Source organism: Saccoglossus kowalevskii, chromosome 16 (genome assembly GCF_978046115.1).
Source record: "Saccoglossus kowalevskii chromosome 16, keSacKowa6.1, whole genome shotgun sequence".
Lineage (NCBI taxonomy): Eukaryota > Metazoa > Hemichordata > Enteropneusta > Harrimaniidae > Saccoglossus > Saccoglossus kowalevskii.
The window spans coordinates 10,385,290-10,409,929 of record NC_140656.1 but is presented as its reverse complement, the minus strand read 5'-3'; the positions used below and the strand labels follow the sequence as shown (position 1 = coordinate 10,409,929).

The window sequence follows — 24,640 nt, the reverse complement described above, 5'->3', positions numbered from 1 at the left end:
TACACTATTGTCAGAACTGCGCACTACACTATGGTCAGAACTGTGCACTACACTATCATCAGAACTGTGCACTACACTATTGTCAGAACTGCACACTACACTATCGTCAGAACTGTGCATTACACTATCGTCAGAACTGTGCACTATACTATTGTCAGAACCGTGCACTACACTATCGTCAGAACTGCGCACTACACTATCGTCAGAACCGTGCACTACACTATCGTCAGAACTGCGCACTATACTATCGTCAGAACTGTGCACTACACTATTGTCAGAACTGCGCACTACACTATCATCAGAACTGAGCACTACACTATCATCAGAACTGCGCACTACACTATCATCAGAACTGCGCACTACACTATCGTCAGAACTGCGCACTACACTATCGTCAGAACTGCGCATTATACTATCGTCAGAACTGTGCATTACACTATTGTCAGAACTGCACACTACACTATCGTCAGAACTGTGCACCATACTATCGTCATAACTGCACACTACACTATTGTCAGAACTGTGCACGACACTATCGTCAGAACTGCGCACCACACTATCGTCAGAACTGTGCACTACACTATCGTCAGAACTGTGCACTACACTATCATCAGAACTGTGCACTACACTATCATCAGATCTGCGCACTACACTATCGTCAGAACTGCGCACTATACTATCGTCAGAACTGTGCACTACACTGTTGTCAGAACTGCGCACTACACTATCATCAGAACTGTGCACTACACTATCGTCAGAACTGCGCACTACACTATCGTCAGAACTGCGCACTACACTATCGTCAGAACTGCGCACTATACTATCGTCAGAACTGTGCACTACACTATTGTCAGAACTGCGCACTACACTATCGTCAGAACTGTGCACTACACTATCGTCAGAACTGTGCATTACACTATTGTCAGAACCGTGCACTACACTATCGTCAGAACTGCGCACTACACTATTGTCAGAACTGCGCACTACACTATCGTCAGAACTGTGCACTACACTATCATCAGAACTGTGCACTACACTATTGTCAGAACTGCACACTACACTATCGTCAGAACTGTGCATTACACTATCGTCAGAACTGTGCACTATACTATTGTCAGAACCGTGCACTACACTATCGTCAGAACTGTGCACTACACTATCGTCAGAACTGCGCACTACACTATTGTCAGAACTGTGCATTACACTATCGTCAGAACTGCGCATTACACTATCGTCAGAACTGTGCACTACACTATCGTCAGAACTGTGCACTATACTATTGTCAGAACTGCACACTACAATATCGTCAGAACTGTGCACCATACTATCGTCATAACTGCACACTACACTATTGTCAGAACTGTGCACGACACTATCGTCAGAACTGCGCACCACACTATCGTCAGAACTGTGCACTACACTATCGTCAGAACTGTGCACTACACTATCATCAGAACTGTGCACTACACTATCATCAGATCTGCGCACTACACTATCGTCAGAACTGCGCACTATACTATCATCAGAACTGTGCACTACACTGTTGTCAGAACTGCGCACTACACTATCATCAGAACTGTGCACTACACTATCGTCAGAACTGCGCACTACACTATCGTCAGAACTACTATTGTCAGAACTGCACACTGCACCATCGTCAGAACTGTGCATTACACTATCGTCAGAACTGTGCACTACACTATCGTCAGAACTGTGCACTATACTATCGTCAGAACCGTGCACTACACTATCGTCAGAACTGTGCACTACACTATCGTCAGAACTGTGCACTACACCATCGTCAGAACTGTGCACTTCACTATCGTCAGAACTGCGCACTACACTATCGTCAGAACTGTGCACTACACTATCATCAGAACTGTGCACTACACTATTGTCAGAACTGCACACTACACTATCGTCAGAACTGTGCATTACACTATCGTCAGAACTGTGCACTATACTATTGTCAGAACTGTGCATTACACTATCGTCAGAACTGTGCACTATACTATTGTCAGAACCGTGCACTACACTATCGTCAGAACTGCGCACTACACTATCATCAGAACCGTGCACTACACTATCGTCAGAACTGCGCACTATACTATCGTCAGAACTGTGCACTACACTATTGTCAGAACTGCGCACTACACTATCGTCAGAACTGCGCACTACACTATCATCAGAACTGCGCACTACACTATCGTCAGAACTGCGCACTACACTATCGTCAGAACTGCGCACTATACTATCGTCAGAACTGTGCATTACACTATTGTCAGAACTGCACACTACACTATCGTCAGAAATGTGCACCATACTATCGTCATAACTGCACACTACACTATCGTCAGAACTGTGCACTACACTATCATCAGAACTGTGCACTACACTATCATCAGATCTGCGCACTACACTATCGTCAGAACTGCGCACTATACTATCGTCAGAACTGTGCACTACACTGTTGTCAGAACTGCGCACTACACTATCATCAGAACTGTGCACTACACTATCGTCAGAACTGCGCACTACACTATCGTCAGAACTGCGCACTACACTATCGTCAGAACTGCGCACTATACTATCGTCAGAACTGTGCACTACACTATCGTCAGAACTGTGCACTACACTATCGTCAGAACTGTGCACTACACTATCATCAGAACTGTGCACTACACTATCATCAGATCTGCGCACTACACTATCGTAAGAACTGCGCACTATACTATCGTCAGAACTGTGCACTACACTGTTGTCAGAACTGCGCACTACACTATCATCAGAACTGTGCACTACACTATCGTCAGAACTGCGCACTACACTATCGTCAGAACTGCGCACTACACTATCGTCAGAACTGCGCACTATACTATCGTCAGAACTGTGCACTACACTATTGTCAGAACTGCGCACTACACTATCGTCAGAACTTGCACTACACTATCGTCAGAACTGCACACTACACTATCGTCAGAACTGTGCACCATACTATCTTCATAACTGCACACTACACTATTGTCAGAACTGTGCACTACACTATCATCAGAACTGTGCACTACACTATCGTCAGAACTGTGTACTACACTATCGTCAGGACTGTGCACTACACTATCGTCAGAACTGCACACTACACTATCGTCAGAACTGTGCACTACACTATCGTCAGAACTGCACACTACACTATCATCAGAACTGTGCACCATACTATCGTCATAACTGCACACTACACTATTGTCAGAACTGTGCACTACACTATCGTCAGAACTGCGCACTACACTATCGTCAGACCTGTGCACTACACTATCGTCAGAAATGTGCACTACACTATCATCAGAACCGTGCACTACACTATCGTCAGAACTGCGCACTACACTATCGTCAGAACTGCACACTATACTATCGTCAGAACTGTGCACTACACTATTGTCAGAACTGCGCACTACACTATCATCAGAACTGTGCACTACACTATCGTCAGAACTGCACACTACACTATTGTCAGAACTGCACACTGCACCATCGTCAGAACTGTGCATTACACTATCGTCAGAACTGTGCACTACACTATCGTCAGAACTGTGCACTACACTATCGTCAGAACTGTGCACTACACCATCGTCAGAACTGTGCACTTCACTATCGTCAGAACTGCGCACTACACTACTGTCAGAACTGTGCACTACACTATTGTCAGAACTGCGCACTACACTATCGTCAGAACTGCGCACTATACTATCGTCAGAACTGTGCACTACACTATTATCAGAACTGCGCACTACACTATCGTCAGAACTGTGCACTACACTATCGTCAGAACTGCGCACTATACTATCGTCAGAACTGTGCACTACACTATTATCAGAACTGCGCACTACACTATCGTCAGAACTGTGCACTACACTATCGTCAGAACTGCACACTGCACTATGGTCAGAACTGTGCACCATACTATCGTCATAACTGCACACTACACTATTGTCAGAACTGTGCACTACACTATCGTCAGAACTGCACACTACACTATCGTCAGAACTGTGCACTACACTATCGTCAGAACTGCACACTACACTATCGTCAGAACTGTGCACTACACTATCGTCAGAACTGTGCACTACACTATCGTCCGAACTGTGCACTACACTATCGTCAGAACTGTGCACTACACTATCGTCAGAACCGCACACTACACTATCGTCAGAGCAGCGCACTACACTATTGTCAGAACTGTGCACTACACTATCGTCAGAACTGCACACTACACTATCGTCAGAACTGTGCACTACACTATCGTCAGAACTGTGCACTACACTATCGTCAGAACCGCACACTACACTATCGTCAGAGCAGCGCACTACACTATCGTCAGAACTGTGCACTACACTATCGTCAGAACTGCACACTACACTATCGTCAGAACCGCACACTACACTATCGTCAGAACCGCACACTACACTATCGTCAGAGCAGCGCACTACACTATCGTCAGAACTGTGCACTACACTATCGTCAGAACTGCACACTACACTATCGTCAGAACCGCACACTACACTATCGTCAGAGCAGCGCACTACACTATCGTCAGAACTGCACACTACACTATCGTCAGAACTGTGCACTACACTATCGTCAGAACTGCACACTACACTATTGTCAGAACTGCACACTACACTATCGTCAGAACTGTGCACTACACTATCGTCAGAACTGTGCACTACACTATCGTCAGAACCGCACACTACACTATCGTCAGAGCAGCGCACTACACTATCGTCAGAGCAGCGCACTACACTATCGTCAGAACTGTGCACTACACTATCGTCAGAACTGTGCACTACACTATCGTCAGAACTGCACACTACACTATCGTCAGAACTGCACACTACACTATCGTCAGAACTGTGCACTACACTATCGTCAGAACTGTGCACTACACTATTGTCAGAACCGCACACTACACTATCGTCAGAACTGCACACTACACTATCATCAGAACTGCGCACTACACTATCGTCAGAACTGCGCACTACACTATCGTCAGAACTGCGCACTATACTATCGTCAGAACTGTGCATTACACTATTGTCAGAACTGCACACTACACTATCGTCAGAAATGTGCACCATACTATCGTCATAACTGCACACTACACTATCGTCAGAACTGTGCACTACACTATCATCAGAACTGTGCACTACACTATCATCAGATCTGCGCACTACACTATCGTCAGAACTGCGCACTATACTATCGTCAGAACTGTGCACTACACTGTTGTCAGAACTGCGCACTACACTATCATCAGAACTGTGCACTACACTATCGTCAGAACTGCGCACTACACTATCGTCAGAACTGCGCACTACACTATCGTCAGAACTGCGCACTATACTATCGTCAGAACTGTGCACTACACTATCGTCAGAACTGTGCACTACACTATCGTCAGAACTGTGCACTACACTATCATCAGAACTGTGCACTACACTATCATCAGATCTGCGCACTACACTATCGTAAGAACTGCGCACTATACTATCGTCAGAACTGTGCACTACACTGTTGTCAGAACTGCGCACTACACTATCATCAGAACTGTGCACTACACTATCGTCAGAACTGCGCACTACACTATCGTCAGAACTGCGCACTACACTATCGTCAGAACTGCGCACTATACTATCGTCAGAACTGTGCACTACACTATTGTCAGAACTGCGCACTACACTATCGTCAGAACTTGCACTACACTATCGTCAGAACTGCACACTACACTATCGTCAGAACTGTGCACCATACTATCTTCATAACTGCACACTACACTATTGTCAGAACTGTGCACTACACTATCATCAGAACTGTGCACTACACTATCGTCAGAACTGTGTACTACACTATCGTCAGGACTGTGCACTACACTATCGTCAGAACTGCACACTACACTATCGTCAGAACTGTGCACTACACTATCGTCAGAACTGCACACTACACTATCATCAGAACTGTGCACCATACTATCGTCATAACTGCACACTACACTATTGTCAGAACTGTGCACTACACTATCGTCAGAACTGCGCACTACACTATCGTCAGACCTGTGCACTACACTATCGTCAGAACTGTGCACTACACTATCATCAGAACCGTGCACTACACTATCGTCAGAACTGCGCACTACACTATCGTCAGAACTGCACACTATACTATCGTCAGAACTGTGCACTACACTATTGTCAGAACTGCGCACTACACTATCATCAGAACTGTGCACTACACTATCGTCAGAACTGCACACTACACTATTGTCAGAACTGCACACTGCACCATCGTCAGAACTGTGCATTACACTATCGTCAGAACTGTGCACTACACTATCGTCAGAACTGTGCACTACACTATCGTCAGAACTGTGCACTACACCATCGTCAGAACTGTGCACTTCACTATCGTCAGAACTGCGCACTACACTACTGTCAGAACTGTGCACTACACTATTGTCAGAACTGCGCACTACACTATCGTCAGAACTGCGCACTATACTATCGTCAGAACTGTGCACTACACTATTATCAGAACTGCGCACTACACTATCGTAAGAACTGTGCACTACACTATCGTCAGAACTGCGCACTATACTATCGTCAGAACTGTGCACTACACTATTATCAGAACTGCGCACTACACTATCGTCAGAACTGTGCACTACACTATCGTCAGAACTGCACACTGCACTATGGTCAGAACTGTGCACCATACTATCGTCATAACTGCACACTACACTATTGTCAGAACTGTGCACTACACTATCGTCAGAACTGCACACTACACTATCGTCAGAACTGTGCACTACACTATCGTCAGAACTGCACACTACACTATCGTCAGAACTGTGCACTACACTATCGTCAGAACTGTGCACTACACTATCGTCCGAACTGTGCACTACACTATCGTCAGAACTGTGCACTACACTATCGTCAGAACCGCACACTACACTATCGTCAGAGCAGCGCACTACACTATCGTCAGAACTGTGCACTACACTATCGTCAGAACTGCACACTACACTATCGTCAGAACTGCACACTACACTATCGTCAGAACTGTGCACTACACTATCGTCAGAACTGTGCACTACACTATTGTCAGAACCGCACACTACACTATCGTCAGAACTGTGCACTACACTGTTGTCAGAACTGCGCACTACACTATCATCAGAACTGTGCACTACACTATCGTCAGAACTGCGCACTACACTATCGTCAGAACTGTGCACTACACTATCGTCAGAACTGCACACTATACTATCGTCAGAACTGTGCACTACACTATTGTCAGGACTGTGCACTACACTATCGTCAGAACTGTGCACTACACTATCGTCAGGACTGTGCACTACACTATCGTCAGGACTGTGCACTACACTATCGTCAGAATTGCACACTACACTAAGGTCAGAACTGCACACTACACTATAGTCAGAACTGCGCACTACACTATCGTCAGAACTGCACACTACACTATCGTCAGAACCGCACACTACACTATCGTCTGAGCAGCGCACTACACTATCGTCAGAGCAGCGCACTACACTATCGTCAGAGCAGCGCACTACACTATCGTCAGAGCAGCGCACTACACTATCGTCAGAGCAGCGCACTACACTATCGTCAGAGCAGCGCACTACACTATCGTCAGAGCAGCGCACTACACTATCGTCAGACCAACAAATGTATCCATATTGATAGCAGCCACTTTTGAAAATCCAGTTGTGCTTTTACAGGCAAAGCTGGTAAATTTTAAAAATTGTAAAAATTATTGGTGGTTTTGATCCAAGTTAAAGGTTTTGTGTGATGATAAAATACTTCTATTTATCGTAGTAAGCATAGAGTATGCATTTATTCTCTTAAATTTCCACTCGAAACACTGAGGGGCACTCTAATTGGCACATGCTCAAACATGGCATTCTAAAAATGCCCCTAAATGCGTATATAAACAGCGTACATGTGTATACAGACGTGACTATCTGTTTGAAAATCATCTATAATACATGTTTTTGTATTGCATGTCTACAAAGTTCCCATTCAAGTGCCTGAGTCTCCCGGGCCTAGACCACACAACTTTTTTCCCCATGAGAATACAAAAATGACTAATTTACAATTGGGTCTAAACCTGTATGATTTAAGGAATAATTTAAACATTCGCCTCAGGTAGGTAGATATATTGCACAATTCACAACATAAGGTACATAAGGAGTGGATTATACAATATAGTATTTTATCTTATACTAACACAAAAATAATTTTAAAACACCAAAGACCGTGTTCAAAAAAGCATCTTAAAAGTTTGACTTGCAACTGTTGTTAAATGAAATGAGCCCTGGAACAAGCATGCAGTTATTAAGATACACTGCAAATTCGTGCAAGTATTTCAGCATACAAAGGTTTATTTACATGCTTGTAATATCGTCTCAAACAACATAATTTTAAAAAAAATTAAAACACCAATTATATTTGCCGTAGACCTTACTTGGAGGATCAACAAAACTTATATAAGTTCACAAGCGAGCAGACGTTTGTTTTTGGTGTTGCTCGTGTAATTCTGGAAAAAGAAATATTTTTCTCATGCTTTTCCATAGCGCAAACTTATATTTTTTTTGAATTCATTTGTGTATATATTAATCACATTTGGGGCCTAATTGTAAAAATGAAAAACCATGGTTTGCATAATTAAAACTACGGCCTTAACCAATCAGAACGATGTGTATATACTATTCACATTTGGGGCCTAATTGTAAACATGAAAAACCATGGTATATCATCTAGCTAACCATGGTTTGCATAATTAAAACTACGGTCTTGACCAATCAGAACGATATGTATATACTATTCACATTTGGGGCCTAATTGTAAACATGAAAAACCATGGTATATCATCTAGCTAACCATGGTTTGCATAATTAAAACTACGGTCTTGACCAATCAGAACGATGTGTATATACTATTCACATTTGGGGCCTAATTGTAAACATGAAAAACCATGGTATATCATCTAGCTAACCATGGTTTGCATAATTAAAACTACGGTCTTGACCAATCAGAATGATGTGTTCAGTTAATGTATTCAGGAAGCAAGCATCAAACTAGAAAAACATTGTATTTAAAAAAAAAAAAATTCAATTGAAATCTTAAGGCTCAGTTAATGACATTAAAAATTGCATGCCTTAATTTTGTAAATATAAAAAAAAGGAAAAAACTGTTAGCAAGGTCTGCTTTTCAGAGAACAGATGGAGATTGAAAAATACTTGGGTGTCATTATTGTATTTTCAGGTAATAAATACATGCAGAACTTAATTAACATTGAAATAGCATACCTGTCAGAAAACTAGTCAAAAGCCATTTGTGAATCAAAAAAGCACTCTGGGAAGATTTATAAGCACATACAATTTAAGTATTGTGGGTAATCGCTGTATATTAAGTAGAAAAACATCTGCTCAGTATAGTGAAACATCAAGTTCAAAGTCAGCTTATCTGATCTATTATTATCAGAGTGAATTAATAGCATTTAGTGGCAATTGATCACATATGAACCATATTTTATGCAGCTCAATAAAACTAAGTGATGGAATCTTTGAGCATAAGTACCGGAAAGCATGTTAATTGGACTGCAAAGAATCGTACAGACTGAAGGGAATAACATGTTAATTTACCCTCAGATAAATAATAAACAATTTCCAAAGTAGAGTTGTTGATGTAATTTACATACTGTAAAACACTTTATTTTCCATTGGAATTAATTTTCGCTATTTTTACTAAAGGAATGATTTAGTGAAAAGTAAAATCCAGCCAGTGATTATACCTTTTTTTCCTGTATTTTACATTTTCAACTCATCAAAAATCAGTGAAAATACAAAATACAGAAAAAGTCTTTTCAGCGAAAACTAATTCCAGCTAAAATAAAGTATTTTACAGTATTGTCATCGTTGTTGATAAAAATGTGAGAATTAAAATTAATGCAAGAATGACATGATCAGGTCAAGTCTACAGTTCGAGCGCAACTTACAGTGTAACATTTTGCTAATCCAAATTTCCATATAGCAAATTGGACAATCTGTTAATTTGTACTTTGCATATAATTTACATATACCTATATCCAAATACCACATGACATAAGGTAAAATTATGGATGACAATAATACTCATTTTAAAAATTACAAGTTTTTATGGAACAGCAAATTACACCCAGCTTGCTATGCCAAAACTGTACTGTATATGCAATGTACTAGTCTTCTCAGAAGCTTTTTATTGATTTTCTGTGAATCCTAAAAAAGCTTGTGAAAAATGGTTTGGTTTAATTATTGAGCGACTCCATTAATTACATTACGCAATATTTAATGTCATGAACTACATTTTAGGGTTAAATATTCATGAATTCTTGTATATTTAGACCAAAACCCATGTGTAGATGCAAATTTTATAAGTGGGAAAAAATAATAATATACTGGACATAATCTCATTTACTCAAAGTATATTAAAAAATGAAATTAGGTCTAATTTCAACAAATATAGGCTTGACAGACTCAGAAATAATTGCATGAAAACGCTTCATTATTATAACTTTTAGAAAAGTATAGGCCATGACAGAAATTATCATGTTTCTATACATTCTGTGTGTGTGCTCATATTTTGATTTGTTTTCTAGAATTTTAGAAAAAAAAAAAGAAGAAAAATTCAGATTTTAAAATAAAATAAGATAAAAAATGCATGCTCATATTGATTGTGAAATTAAATTGACTAAAAACTGTTGTATTTGTTTTCTGGGTTGAATCAAAATTTTCTTTTTGTTATTTTCAGCCCCGACCTTGGGTCACTGAGGTTAAAGGTCAGGTGTTCAGAAGAGAGAATTTTGCCTTCACAGTACTACCAACCTCTTATAGATTTATTAGTGGAATCTGTATCTCAGGCCCAGGTGAGTAATTAACAATGAATGCAATTTGTAATAAACTCCAGACCCGATTAGTTTTTAGTTCAAATATGTGCATATTAATCAGCTAATTTGCATAGTTTGATTCAGCATGGTTTGTTGATATGCTTACAGAAGTTAAAAATTTGTAAATGCATACTTTTTGTGTAGTTGAATGTGTATCACTGCTTTGGAATTAATCTGCATATATTAATTTGCATATGGGTTTTGTTGATATTGTATCAATAGTTTGCGCAAATGGATTAAAACTTGGTACATAGATAGTATTTTTGTAGTTACATGACTGATGACTGTTTGGCATCAATCTGTGACTATAGATATTTATCAAACTAGTTCAAGTTCTGTTTGGCCAAATGCATATGCACTTGATATTTGTGTGAATGAATATTTGATATCAGCAGCTAGTTTATGCCATTTAATTCATTTTCAGTCTGTTTATTCTGTATCATATAATAGTGGTTTTGCTCAAATGCTTTTAAACTGTACACTGGCATATACTGTGTATGTAGTTGAGTATCCTACACTATCTGCGAATATTAAAGGCGATGGTCGTCGCGCTGCGCATGTGTGACATTTGTGTTGATAAACACTGATTTTTCCACAATCCAATGTGTTCTTCCAATGGAACGTAAAAGGTTTGATATGGGCGCGATTTGCATTAATTACCGGCGATGACTCCTTTGATACCTCGATCTAATCACCTAAAAAATATCTAATTAAAGCTTAGTAATGTCTCAGTTTGTACTCATTGATCTGCGCAACAGTCAAAGTCACCATCTTTGTCTATATGAGACCCATATATCTTGCGCATGCGTGGCATGACGACAGCTGCCCTGTATTTAGGTATTTCAAACTTGGTTTATTTTGTGATCTAACAACAGTTTGGTCAAATGGATTGAATCACGATATATCATTTAAGTTGTGAATCAATCGGTAAACTAGCATAAGCAATTAAGAATTCATTTTACACAGGAGCACTTAATTTCTAGCATCTCTAGTCAGGTTTGTAGTTTGATTCTGACAATTAAACTGACAGTAAACAATGCTACATTCTCAAGTGTTTATGTTTATTAGTTTTGCACATTCTCAGAACTAATTTTTCAATACATTGTATATTTTTTCCATGAAATTCAACTTTCCATTAAAGTCGAGCCCTCAAGCCAGTATTATAGCAATAATCCGAGATACACAAATGACATACACAGGTACATTCACTTTAATAGTAATGTCCACATCGACCACTTGGTGTGGGGATTAATGTCTAACAATTCTCATAAAAATAATATATTGTTTTTGAATTAATTTAGAAGGCAACGATTATTTACAAGATTTATTGTGAATTGAAATCAGTTCACTTGGTATGTGAGTTCACGAGACATTGTGTTTTCACATGTACGCATATATCAAAGTCAAATATACTTGTAGATTTTTCTCAGCATCAGTCAGTAAAATGGAAAGTATCTATAAGCTGTTGACAATCTGATTAAATTACGATGTATTGTACGGCATGAATTTGATTTTAATTTACATATTTTATTTTATTTTTACTATATATTTTATTATTTTGTAAATACTACCAGCAAATTAATAATAAATCCAAATGAAATAAAGTAATAGAAAGTGTATAATAATAATTGAAAACATATTTAAAAAAAATGAGAGAAAAAAGTACAAATAAAGCTCAAACTAGGATTGGGCTCTTGGTTACGTATCGCATTTAGGATTTTTGTCAAGATGCGAGGTCACATAAAGGTCACAGAAACCCATGAATGTAATCCCGATATTAGCATGCTTTAGGTTTTGTATGCAGAATTTTTGCAAAAACCATCTGTTTTTTGATTGGTGGAATGATACAATTTAAATACATGCATGCAGCTGTGTACAAATTTGTAACTTAACCAATACCAGTGTAGTTTAATCATCTTCATTATTTGGACTTTAAACGTATGTGATAATGATGTTTAGTATTTCATTTTAAACTAAAAAATTACTCTTTTTATTTTATTTTTTATAGATTTTAGGTAGATTGTAAAAAGCTCTGCTTTTTAAGTTTTTACATTGTCGTCTAAGGAAGTTTAATTTTAGTACAAGAACTTACATAAATGTTTGAAACAAAAGGTTATTTTTTTTCATCAAGCTAAAAGGCTTTAAGTATAAATATGCAGATTAGTCAGTTACAATCAAATTTGTATATTTCCTTAATTATATTTCCTACATGTATTTTCTTTTTTTAAATCATAATAATAGGCCTTCTCGCTGGGCTTATAACAGAAGGATTTTTTCAGATTGTAGTATATGATTTGACTGTTATAAGGAAATTTCAATCAATATTTTATACTGCCAATTTACCCAATTATACAGTAATGGTTCATTAAATTGATGCATCACTTGAAATTGAATCTTTGTATTTGTGGAAATTGCACGGATCAAAATTAGTTTTGGGCTGCAAATAATGGCTTTTATCAGGGGTTATTTGGTGGAACAGAAGGAGATGGTGTGGGAGGAAATTAATAGATATATAAAATCTATTGTATTCTTCAGTAATGAGAACTACAACTAATGTATCATTAATTTCTGCAAACAAAATGCTTTTGCTTTTTTACATTATAAATTTATCTGATGATCAGAATATTTAAGTGACACACACTGTCATCCAAATGCAATAATATTATTACATTTTAATACCTAAATTGTGGTAGTGTGACTAAGAGAAATCTGTTAAACACTACATGTATAATAAATATCATTTTACTTTGAAGAATTGAACTTTTGCAAATGTGTTTTTAACCAAAAATAAATTGAAAAATTGGACGAGAAAAAATTAGTCATATGAGATGGTGAAATGTTTGGCTTTATATATTACATAAATTCCATACAAAGTTCCCAAAAAGTTTTTTCAGCAAAAATTAAATCCAGCTAAAATAAAGTATTTTACAGTTAGTAAGGTGTTTAATTTTCACTATCATATTTTAGTGTTATGATAATCATGTGGAGGCATGAATTCCCATAAGCCACCATTTTTCGCTGACTCACAATTCTTGACAATTGTCTTGGGGGGGGGGGGGCAAATGTTTTCAGTATATGTTGTTTCATACACGTTGTTTCCATTCTCTTATACAGGCAGAAGGTTCCACACCACTCAATATGTTAGAAGAAGTGATGACGCTTGATAAAATGGAGGTAGCGACTACGTTAGTGAAGATATTTTTAGGTCAGGGTATGGTGCTGCCATTTTTAGATGTACTAATAATGCAAGAAGTTGGCAGAGCAAGTAAGTTGCCAGTTATTGGACACTAACTGATAACCAAATTAAAAAGTGTAATTAAAGTTGGAATTCTAAATCACCATGGGTTTAATTAGCCAATCATATGACACATCATGACATCCATTCCATAAGACAAAATTTAGACAATAACTGTATCACATGAACTAGTTAAGTCAATATCTATATGAACCAAATTGGCCATGGCCTCATGTGACTCAAACTTATCAATTCAATATTTAACCTAAATTGGCCATGTCACAACATATTGGCCAAGATACTATAAGACACAATTTGGTCAAGTATCTGTCACATGAATGTCACCATAATTGGCCCAGTTACCATATGACCCAATTTGGCCAAGTCACCATATGATCCTAATTGGCCAAGTGACCATATTACCCAAATTGGCCAAGTCACCATATGATCCTAATTGGCCAAGTCACCATATGACCCAAATTGGCTAAGTCACCATACGACCCTAATTGGCCAAGTCACCATATGACCCTAATTGGTCAAGTCACCATATGACCCTAATTGGCCAAGAGACCATGTGACCCTAATTGGCCAAGTGACCATGTGACCCTAATTGGCCATATGACCCAAATTGGCCAAGTTACCATATGAACCAAATTGGCCAAGTCACCATATGATCCTAATTAGTCAAGTGAACATATGACCCAAATTGGCCAAGTCACCATATAACCCTAATTGGCCAAGTCACCATATAACCCTAATTGGCCAAGTTACCATACAACCCTAATTGGCCAAGTCACCATACAACCCTAATTGACCAAGTTACCATATGACCTAAATTGGCCAAGTCACCATATAACCCTAATTGGCCAAGTGACCATGTGACCCAAATTGGCCATATGACCCAAATTGGCCAAGTTACCATATGGACCAAATTGGCCAAGTCACCATACAACCCTAATTGGCCAAGTCACCATACAACCCTAATTGACCAAGTTACCATATGACCCTAATTGGCCAAGTGACCATGTGACCCTAATTGGCCATATGACCCAAATTGGCCAAGTTACCATATGAACCAAATTGGCCAAGTCACCATATGACCCAAATTGGCCAAGTCACCATGTGACCCTAATTGGCCAAGTCACCATGTGACCCTAATTGGCCAAGTCACCATGTGACCCAAATTGGGCATATGACCCAAATTGGCCGAGTCACCATATGACTCAAATTGGCCAAGTCGTCATATGACCAAAATTGGTCATGTGACCATATGACCCAAACTGGCTAAGTCACCATATGACCCTAATTGGCCAAGTAACCATATGACCCTATATGGCCAAGTGACCTTGTGACCCAAATTGGCCCTGTGACCTTGTGACCCAAATTGGCCCTGTAACCATATGACCCAAACTGTCAAATTCTTTTATATGTCCGAAATTGGCCAAGTCACCATATGACCCTAATTGGCCAAGTGACTGTGTGACCCAAATTGGCCAAGTCACCATGTGACCCAAATTGGCCAAGTCACCATGTGACCCAAATTGGGCATATGACCCAAATTAGCCGAGTCACCATATGACTCAAATTGGCCAAGTCGTCATATGACCAAAATTGGTCATGTGACCATATGACCCAAACTGGCCAAGTCACCATATGACCCTAATTGGCCAAGTAACCATATGATCCTATATGGCCAAGTCACCATACAACCCTAATTGACCAAGTTACCATATGACCTAAATTGGCCAAGTCACCATATAACCCTAATTGGCCAAGTGACCATGTGACCCAAATTGGCCATATGACCCAAATTGGCCAAGTTACCATATGGACCAAATTGGCCAAGTCACCATACAACCCTAATTGGCCAAGTCACCATACAACCCTAATTGACCAAGTTACCATATGACCCTAATTGGCCAAGTCACCATATGACCTTAATTGGCTAAGTCACCATATGACCCTAATTGGCCAAGTGACCATGTGACCCTAATTGGCCATATGACCCAAATTGGCCAAGTTACCATATGAACCAAATTGGCCAAGTCACCATATGAACCAAATTGGCCAAGTCACCATATGACCCAAATTGGCCAAGTCACCATATGACCCTAATTGGCCAAGTCACCATGTGACCCAAATTGGCCAAGTCACCATGTGACCCAAATTGGCCAAGTCACCATGTGACCCAAATTGGCCGAGTCACCATATGACTCAAATTGGCCAAGTCGTCATGTGACCAAAATTGGTCATGTGACCATATGACCCAAACTGGCCAAGTCACCATATGACCCTAATTGGCCAAGTAACCATATGACCCTATATGGCCAAGTGACCTTGTGACCCAAATTGGCCCTGTAACCATATGACCCAAACTGTCAAATTCTTTTATATGTCCGAAATTGGCCAAGTCACCATATGACCCTAATTGGCCAAGTGACTGTGTGACCCAAATTGGCCAAGTCACCATGTGACCCAAATTGGGCATATGACCCAAATTGGCCGAGTCACCATATGACTCAAATTGGCCAAGTCGTCATATGACCAAAATTGGTCATGTGACCATATGACCCAAACTGGCCAAGTCACCATATGACCCTAATTGGCCAAGTAACCATATGACCCTATATGGCCAAGTCACCATACAATCCTAATTGACCAAGTTACCATATGACCTAAATTGGCCAAGTCACCATATAACCCTAATTGGCCAAGTAACCATATGACCCTATATGGCCAAGTAACCTTGTGACCCAAATTGGCCCTGTAACCATATGACCCAAACTGTCAAATTCTTTTATATGTCCGAAATTGGCCAAGTCACCATATGACCCTAATTGGCCAAGTTACCATACAACCCTAATTGGCCAAGTCACCATACAACCCTAATTGACCAAGTTACCATACAACCCTAATTGACCAAGTTACCATATGACCTAAATTGGCCAAGTCACCATATAACCCTAATTGGCCAAGTTACCATACAACCCTAATTGACCAAGTTACCATATGACCTAAATTGGCCAAGTCACCATATAACCCTAATTGGCCAAGTCACCATACAACCCTAATTGACCAAGTTACCATATGACCTAAATTGGCCAAGTCACCATATAACCCTAATTGGCCAAGTGACCATGTGACCCAAATTGGCCATGTGACCCAAATTGGCCAAGTTACCATATGAACCAAATTGGCCAAGTCACCATACAACCCTAATTGGCCAAGTCACCATACAACCCTAATTGACCAAGTTACCATATGACCCTAATTGGCCAAGTCACCATATGACCTTAATTGGCTAAGTAACCATATGACCCTAATTGGCCAAGTGACCATGTGACCCAAATTGGCCATATAACCCAAATTGGCCAAGTTACCATATGAACCAAATTGGCCAAGTCACCATGTGACCCAAATTGGCCAAGTCACCATGTGACCCAAATTGGCCGAGTCACCATATGACTCAAATTGGCCAAGTCGTCATATGACCAAAATTGGTCATGTGACCATATGACCCAAACTGGCCAAGTCACCATATGACCCTAATTGGCCAAGTAACCATATGACCCTATATGGCCAAGTCACCATATGACCCTAATTGGCCAAGTAACCATATGACCCTATATGGCCAAGTGACCTTGTGACCCAAATTGGCCCCGTAACCATATGACCCAAACTGTCAAATTCTTTTATATGTCCGAAATTGGCCAAGTCACTATATGACCCTAATTGGCCAAGTGACTGTGTGACCCAAATTGGCCAAGTCACCATATGATCCTAATTAGTCAAGTGACCATATGACCCAAATTGGCCAAGTCACCATATAACCCTAATTGGCCAAGTTACCATATGACCCAAATTGGCCAAGTTACCCAAAATATTTTAATGTTTCCATGATATGACCGATGTGCAACCATTATGGTATGGGTAGATACTGGCAGACTCATGATAATTGCATGATAGTTTCTTTAATGGAGGATATTAAACCATCGCTAAAGGTTACTAACTGTGATATCGAATTTGTAATTGATGAGTGGGTTTTAATACTAAATGTTTCAGCAATTAAGTAAAAGGCTTACTTCATTTTGAGCGGAAACTCACGAAAAGGTCATCATGCACTAAAGCACTAAATCAACAATTAATTTGACAATTGGGAAGCAGCAAAGCAGTGTTTTAGATAGAAATGTTACGGTTCATTACCCTCTGAAAAAGAGATTAAACATAATGTAAAAACTGCACCAGAGATATTAAACGTCTTAGTCTGGTGTTAAAGTGCATGTGACCATAAGATGCAATGATAGACAATTTAGTCACCCCAAGCATATGTATAATAACGATTAACCACGTGAAAAAAAAAAAAACATGTGAAGGGGCTCTTACAGCACAAGTTCAGGATGAAGTATGCTTTCAAGTAGACCTGTGTAAGTCATTCTAAAGATGAAAACAGACGTGAAATTTTTTTTTATGGTGACCTATGGTTAATTTATGATTGTAGGAATTACCACTGACAAGCAAAATAACATTGCATGAATAAATTCTTTAAGATTGCTGGATTCTGTTCCAATGCATTTAATTCACACATTAAAATTTCATACCCATTTACAACTACTCAATGATGTATTATCAATTTATTGGCTTAAAATTGTTAAATCAGCTGATCATCAAATTTGCAGATAGGTAAAAAAAATTATTTGTGTAAAACATTTTTTAAAATGAGCAATGATGTTGTTGTTGTATATGTTGCATAGGACTTGAATCAAGCGTGACGAATGGTGCACTTTAATTCATAGGGATATATGGTATTTTGCGTTAAAATCTGCCCACAATTATTCATTTTAATCAACAGTATGTGTGTCAATCTGTTTTTGAAGAAAAATGGTAAATTAATATGCATAAAATATTAGCATTTTAGCAGCAGTTACATATACCACAATGATAACATTTTTCCTTGATAGAAACCCATGAAAAATATTGTCGATTTGTAATATTTGTAGACACAAAAAAGTACATTTATATATAAAGGAGATATATCCATTCCATTACATAGATAACAATGGAAAAATGCCCTGAAACAAACAAAACATGCTATTTTCACTCCAACGTTTTTCCCCGAACTGAGTTATTTTTATTCTATTTTCTTCATCCTCATGACATGAAATATGTAAAAATGAAGAAAACGACAATGATATTTCCTCTGTGTAGCATTCCACCATAGTTCTATCATTAATTGCAATTGTTACATTATTACATCAAATATTTATGATACAAGTTCAACTAATCACACTAAATCACAATTTGTTATAAAAAAAAGTGTCTAAATTATATAAATCTAACTGTTCAGCCATCTCAAATTTTTTGTGGAAATACTGATTAATCTTGCATCATTTATGAATTTCAGTTTTAGATGGTTTATTTGTGAAAAATATTGAAATTACGTTCTTTTTTGGCTAAGCTAAATAAACAAATTCAATTTCTAGTATTAACCCAATAAATTATTTTAGTATATAGTTACTCGGTAATATTTGGGTTTATCACATAATGACAAAGTTCAAAATAGATGTATACTAGTTGCGCCATGTACTAAAATGGTACTACATGTATATTATTTCATTGAATCTACTTGGTCCTATTTTTTTAGCAGTAAAGCAGAAGAAACAATTCCCTCTTTTCATCACAAATTCACAAAATAGTCTTGTTTATAGTCTGCACTTTCCTTCAAATAATTGGGACAATGATAGCCAATTTTTTTTAGTAAAAACTGAAAATTGACTCAAATTTGTTTCTATTGGCCCCAAAATTAGGGTTCATTTCCAGAAATATTGAAGAATATAAGAAAAAAGTGCAGAAAAATTTGGTGGTGAAAAGATTAACACATTGCCTGTTGAAAGCCTCTACTGATACTAATAATGAATGAGATAAAACATGTCAACAGGCAATACGTTAATTGTTTAATATATAAAACTTATTTTGCCTAGCAACCATTTTTTATATCACTGGCAAATCTACTACTCATTCACCATCCTCCACTTATCCTCCTATACATCAGTTTGAGAATTAAATAAACGAACACAAAGAAATTAAATACCAAAGAAGTTGATTAATTTCAAAAATATGATATACCAGTGAACCTAAAGTTAAAGGTTTATGCATGAATATACATGACATACCTTCCTGACTGTTATATTGAAACTCGTTGATTGATGAAAAATATTTTATGGTTGTAGAATTAATTAATTGTACTGTTCAGTCTCATTTGCATAACTGAAAATAACAGCCTCATTTGCATAACTGAAAATAACAGTCTCATTTGCATAACTGAAAATAACAGCCTCATTTGCATAACTGAAAATAACAGCCTCATTTCCATATTAAACTGAAAATAACAGCCTCATTTGCATAACTGAAAATAACCACCTCATTTGCATAACAGAAAATACTCAATTCTGAATAATATTGAATCATACATAAACCCTGCAGATACATAATGGAAATATTGATGATAATAGCACCGAAGCATCTATCACAGTTTACGAGCAAGCTTAACATGTCATGGAGCTGACAGATAACATATAAACCGCTATAATTAGACATCTCCCTAAAACAGACTGATAATTGGTTCCACTGCTGTAGTAGCATCAATCAGACTAGTGTCTAGACGAATAATATGTTATTATTCAACAAATGGTATAGCAAGACTGAATCACAGTGGTATTTTAGCTATCGGGAAAAGACACCATCTCATTTACATGTGGAGTGCCTTAAATCAAGCTGAGTATAAAATTGAAATCCCTATGCAGCTTTGAATGATATACACGACTGCAATGTTCATAAAAGTGTTAAATATAGGAGATCAGCTTATATATGTACATGCAGAACGGCTGCCAGATGTCGTAAAGTGTTTAAATAACTGTTTATTTAAATGTAACTGTAGGGTATTAATTGCTGAACAGGAAATTTAGCTTTACTCATAAACTTCTTTTATTTTTTAAGTTTTCCAAGTGATTATGCTGCTTTATACATTAATGGTTGTAATGTAAAAGCAGCCGGAACACACAGCATACCACACGCTTGTAAGAGGAACAGTTTTGCATTTAGTACAAAAAAAAACGACAATGGTAAAATACAAGTCTTAATCAAATACAGAAGCACAAAACACAATATCATAAAACAACTTCCATATACAAATTTTACTACAAAATCGGGAAGGGGCTCCTTCAGTCACACTACAGAGGTCAAAGCCATGACCCACCCGCAAGGTAGGTCAAGATCTTGTCCTTGATGGATCAAGGAGATCCTGCTGCGAAGCCGAGATAGATGGGAGGTGACCAAGAAGATGGCCGTTGAGCCCTGAAATACTATAAACTTTGATATCTGTCTGTTCTTCTACTCTCTGATCTGCAACATTAAAAGTTGTTTCTGCAGATGTGTGCATGTGCATTTCATTGTCATAAATGTTATCTCGTTCATATGGGACCCGGTTATCTATTGCAAGCATGGTGCGACAACCACCCCTTAACCTTTTCACCACCAGTTCCCTTTTTTCATCACAAATTCACAAAATAGTCCAATTTATAGTCTGTACTTTCCTCCAGAAGATTAGGACAAACATAGTCAAATTTTTCAAGTAAAAACTAAAAATTGTCTGTTGGCTCCAAAATTAGGGTTCATTTCCGAAGAATATATATATTGAAGAATATAAAAAAAAAGTGCAGACAAATTTGGGTGAGAAATTCTGGTGGTGAAAAGGTTAACCATTTCCAAGCTATTTTTACCAATTTAAGACTTTTTACCAACTTTCTGTCTCTTATAGAGGATGCTAACACTCTATTCAGAGGAAACACCTTGGCAACCAAATCAGTTGACCAGTTCATGAAAGTCATCGGAATGCCTTATTTACATGAAACACTAGCACCTGTCATTGATAAGATATTTGATGAACGAAAACTGGTGGAACTTGATCCGGATAAATTGGATCAACTCCGGAGGTAAGACTGTATAGGAGTGTGAGTACGGTTAAATTTATATAATGACGACAACAACAATGATGCAATTGATGAAGCAAGAGTTTAATACACAAGAATGATGAATTTAGAAATATTTATTTATTGACATCTGAAACAAGAATGAAACAAGAAATTGACTATAAATGCATTTCAGAGCTCATGCATAACATGCAGGTAATTGTAGCATGACACCTGAGTTCAAAGATCAGTTTTATTTCCACTGCAATGCTGTCAATAAATGGAAATAAATTTCACCCAGAGCATTTGTATGACCTTAATCTCGTACTGTACACACATTGTTAACTAGAGAAATAATATACTTCTTTACAAGGCCTGTATTAACTCACCCATGCTCTAAAAGTTCATATATTGACTCATTGCTATATAATAACTTTATACTCACTTCTTTCTCGAAGTTCTGTTAACTGTTAATTAAACATCAAGTTGCAATTTAGGCGTGGTTTCGCAAAAGTGTGCATGGTTTCTAAAATACAGGCGTGGTCATGTTACTAAATGTGGACATTCAACAACAACAAAAATATATGTTGTCCGGAACTCGAAGTTCTGTTAACTGTTAATTAAACATCAAGTTGCAATTTAGGCATGGTTTCGCAAAAGTGGGCGTGGTTTCTAAAATACAGGCGTGGTCATGTTACTAAATGTGGACATTCAACAACAACAAAAATATATGTTGTCCGGAACTCGAAGTTCTGTTAACTGTTAATTAAACATCAAGTTGCAATTTAGGCATGGTTTCGCAAAAGTGGGCGTGGTTTCTAAAATACAGGCGTGGTCATGTTACTAAATGTGGACGTTCAACAACAACAAAAATATATGTTGCCCGGAACTCGAAGTTCTGTTAACTGTTAATTAATCATCAAGTTAAAATTTGGGAATGGTTTCTAAAATATGAGCAGGGTCATGTTCGTAACTCAATGTTCGTAACTCGAACAATTCAGCATCTCCTTTTTTAATATACCAATGAGATTTGAATGAATACTATTGGCTTATTTACATAATAAAATAAACAACTTTTCACGTACATAAAAAGAGACTAGGTATAAATAATGTTCAGCTAAGTCAAGCTTTTATTGGACAGCTAGGTTTTAAATTTGTGATGAATCTCGTTTTTTTGCTCTTAGGAAACTGAGTGTGAAAACCATGAGTGCCAATCAAATGTTAGAACACAGTACAGCCACATTGACTTCATACCTGGTTTCTATCATTAACTGCATACTAATGTCTGTCGATCGATGTCCACCTGTCATGAGGCTTGCATTTAAGCAACTCAGGAAGCGCGTAGAAGACAGGTTTCCTGATCATGAACACGAGGTATGTAAAAAATCTATCACCCATCCCCCCTCACTAAATAATGGTTTGATCCATTGCAGATTGTTATGTACAGTATGTTCTAGCTACTTTAGTTGTAAGGTTGCTGTGGAGAGATTCACAGAGTGGTTTCCATGGTAATCTTTTGATGCTTTAAAAATTTTCATACCAAAGGTGTTGTCTTCATTTTTTTATAGTTTATAGTTTTTACAGTTACAGCGGAAACAATTTGGCATTTCATATAGATGTTTTAAAGGCTTCAAAAAAACCCCGCCAACATTGACGTATGTGAATAGAACAAAGTTGTCAATTAAGCTTCGAGTCTAGCAACAGAAATATATACCATATTTTGACAGAAAAAAAAAAGAATCAACATTACATCAGTTTTTGAGATAAAATGTTGAAATCCCTACAGAATAATATAAACACCAAAATCAAAAAATCAATTTAATTTTATATCAAAACCATCAAACCTATCAATAAATTATAATAATAATAATAATAATAATAATAATGACATTTCTGTTTTATTTTCTAGGATATCAAATATCTGTGTATCAGCGGGTTTTTATTTCTGAGATTTTTTGCACCAGCAATATTATCACCGAAACTATTTTCATTGCGAGAACAACATGCCGACAAATATGTCAGCCGCACACTAACACTGCTGGCCAAGGTGAGGAACATCTGCTTTCAAGTTAATTTAATCTTAATTTAATCAGACCCTTAGGCTTTTTGGAATCTATTTACGATAATTGATTTTGATTTAACACAATCACCGAAGGTTTTTTGGTGAAAACCTCAGGTGTGAAGTTATCTTGTAATATAAGTACAACCGTTGACATAGCATTCTGCTTCATGGGTGTCCTTATAATGATAGCTTGTAATCGTACACTGCCGTTTACAAGGTATAATGATTACGGCCGGGGATTACGACCGTGCAACTCTAACATAACTCAACTAATAACAAGTGACAGAGTTTTCCTCAAAGACTTATTTGGTCCAATCAGCTCAATAATGGGAAAAACATATTCTTAGTTTGTGAGCAAATTAAAGGTCTTAATGAGGTGCC

General features: G+C 38.0%; 1 protein-coding gene across 3 annotated transcripts in view; it reads left to right on the top strand.

Moving 5' to 3' along the window:
• Positions 1-24,640, top strand: part of LOC100366857 (rasGAP-activating-like protein 1) — an 82,541-nt gene that overhangs the window by 33,796 nt on the left and 24,105 nt on the right. For all 3 annotated transcript variants that reach the window (XR_014926610.1, XM_085491018.1, XM_085491017.1), the window contains exons 8-12: positions 10,863-10,977; positions 14,113-14,263; positions 22,047-22,221; positions 23,382-23,571; positions 24,107-24,244. Coding sequence is in view for 2 of the 3 variants with exons in the window: in XM_085491018.1 (XP_085347144.1) it covers positions 10,863-10,977; positions 14,113-14,263; positions 22,047-22,221; positions 23,382-23,571; positions 24,107-24,244 (769 nt within the window). In the remaining variant the exon portion in view is untranslated. The remainder of the gene's footprint in view (positions 1-10,862; positions 10,978-14,112; positions 14,264-22,046; positions 22,222-23,381; positions 23,572-24,106; positions 24,245-24,640) is intronic.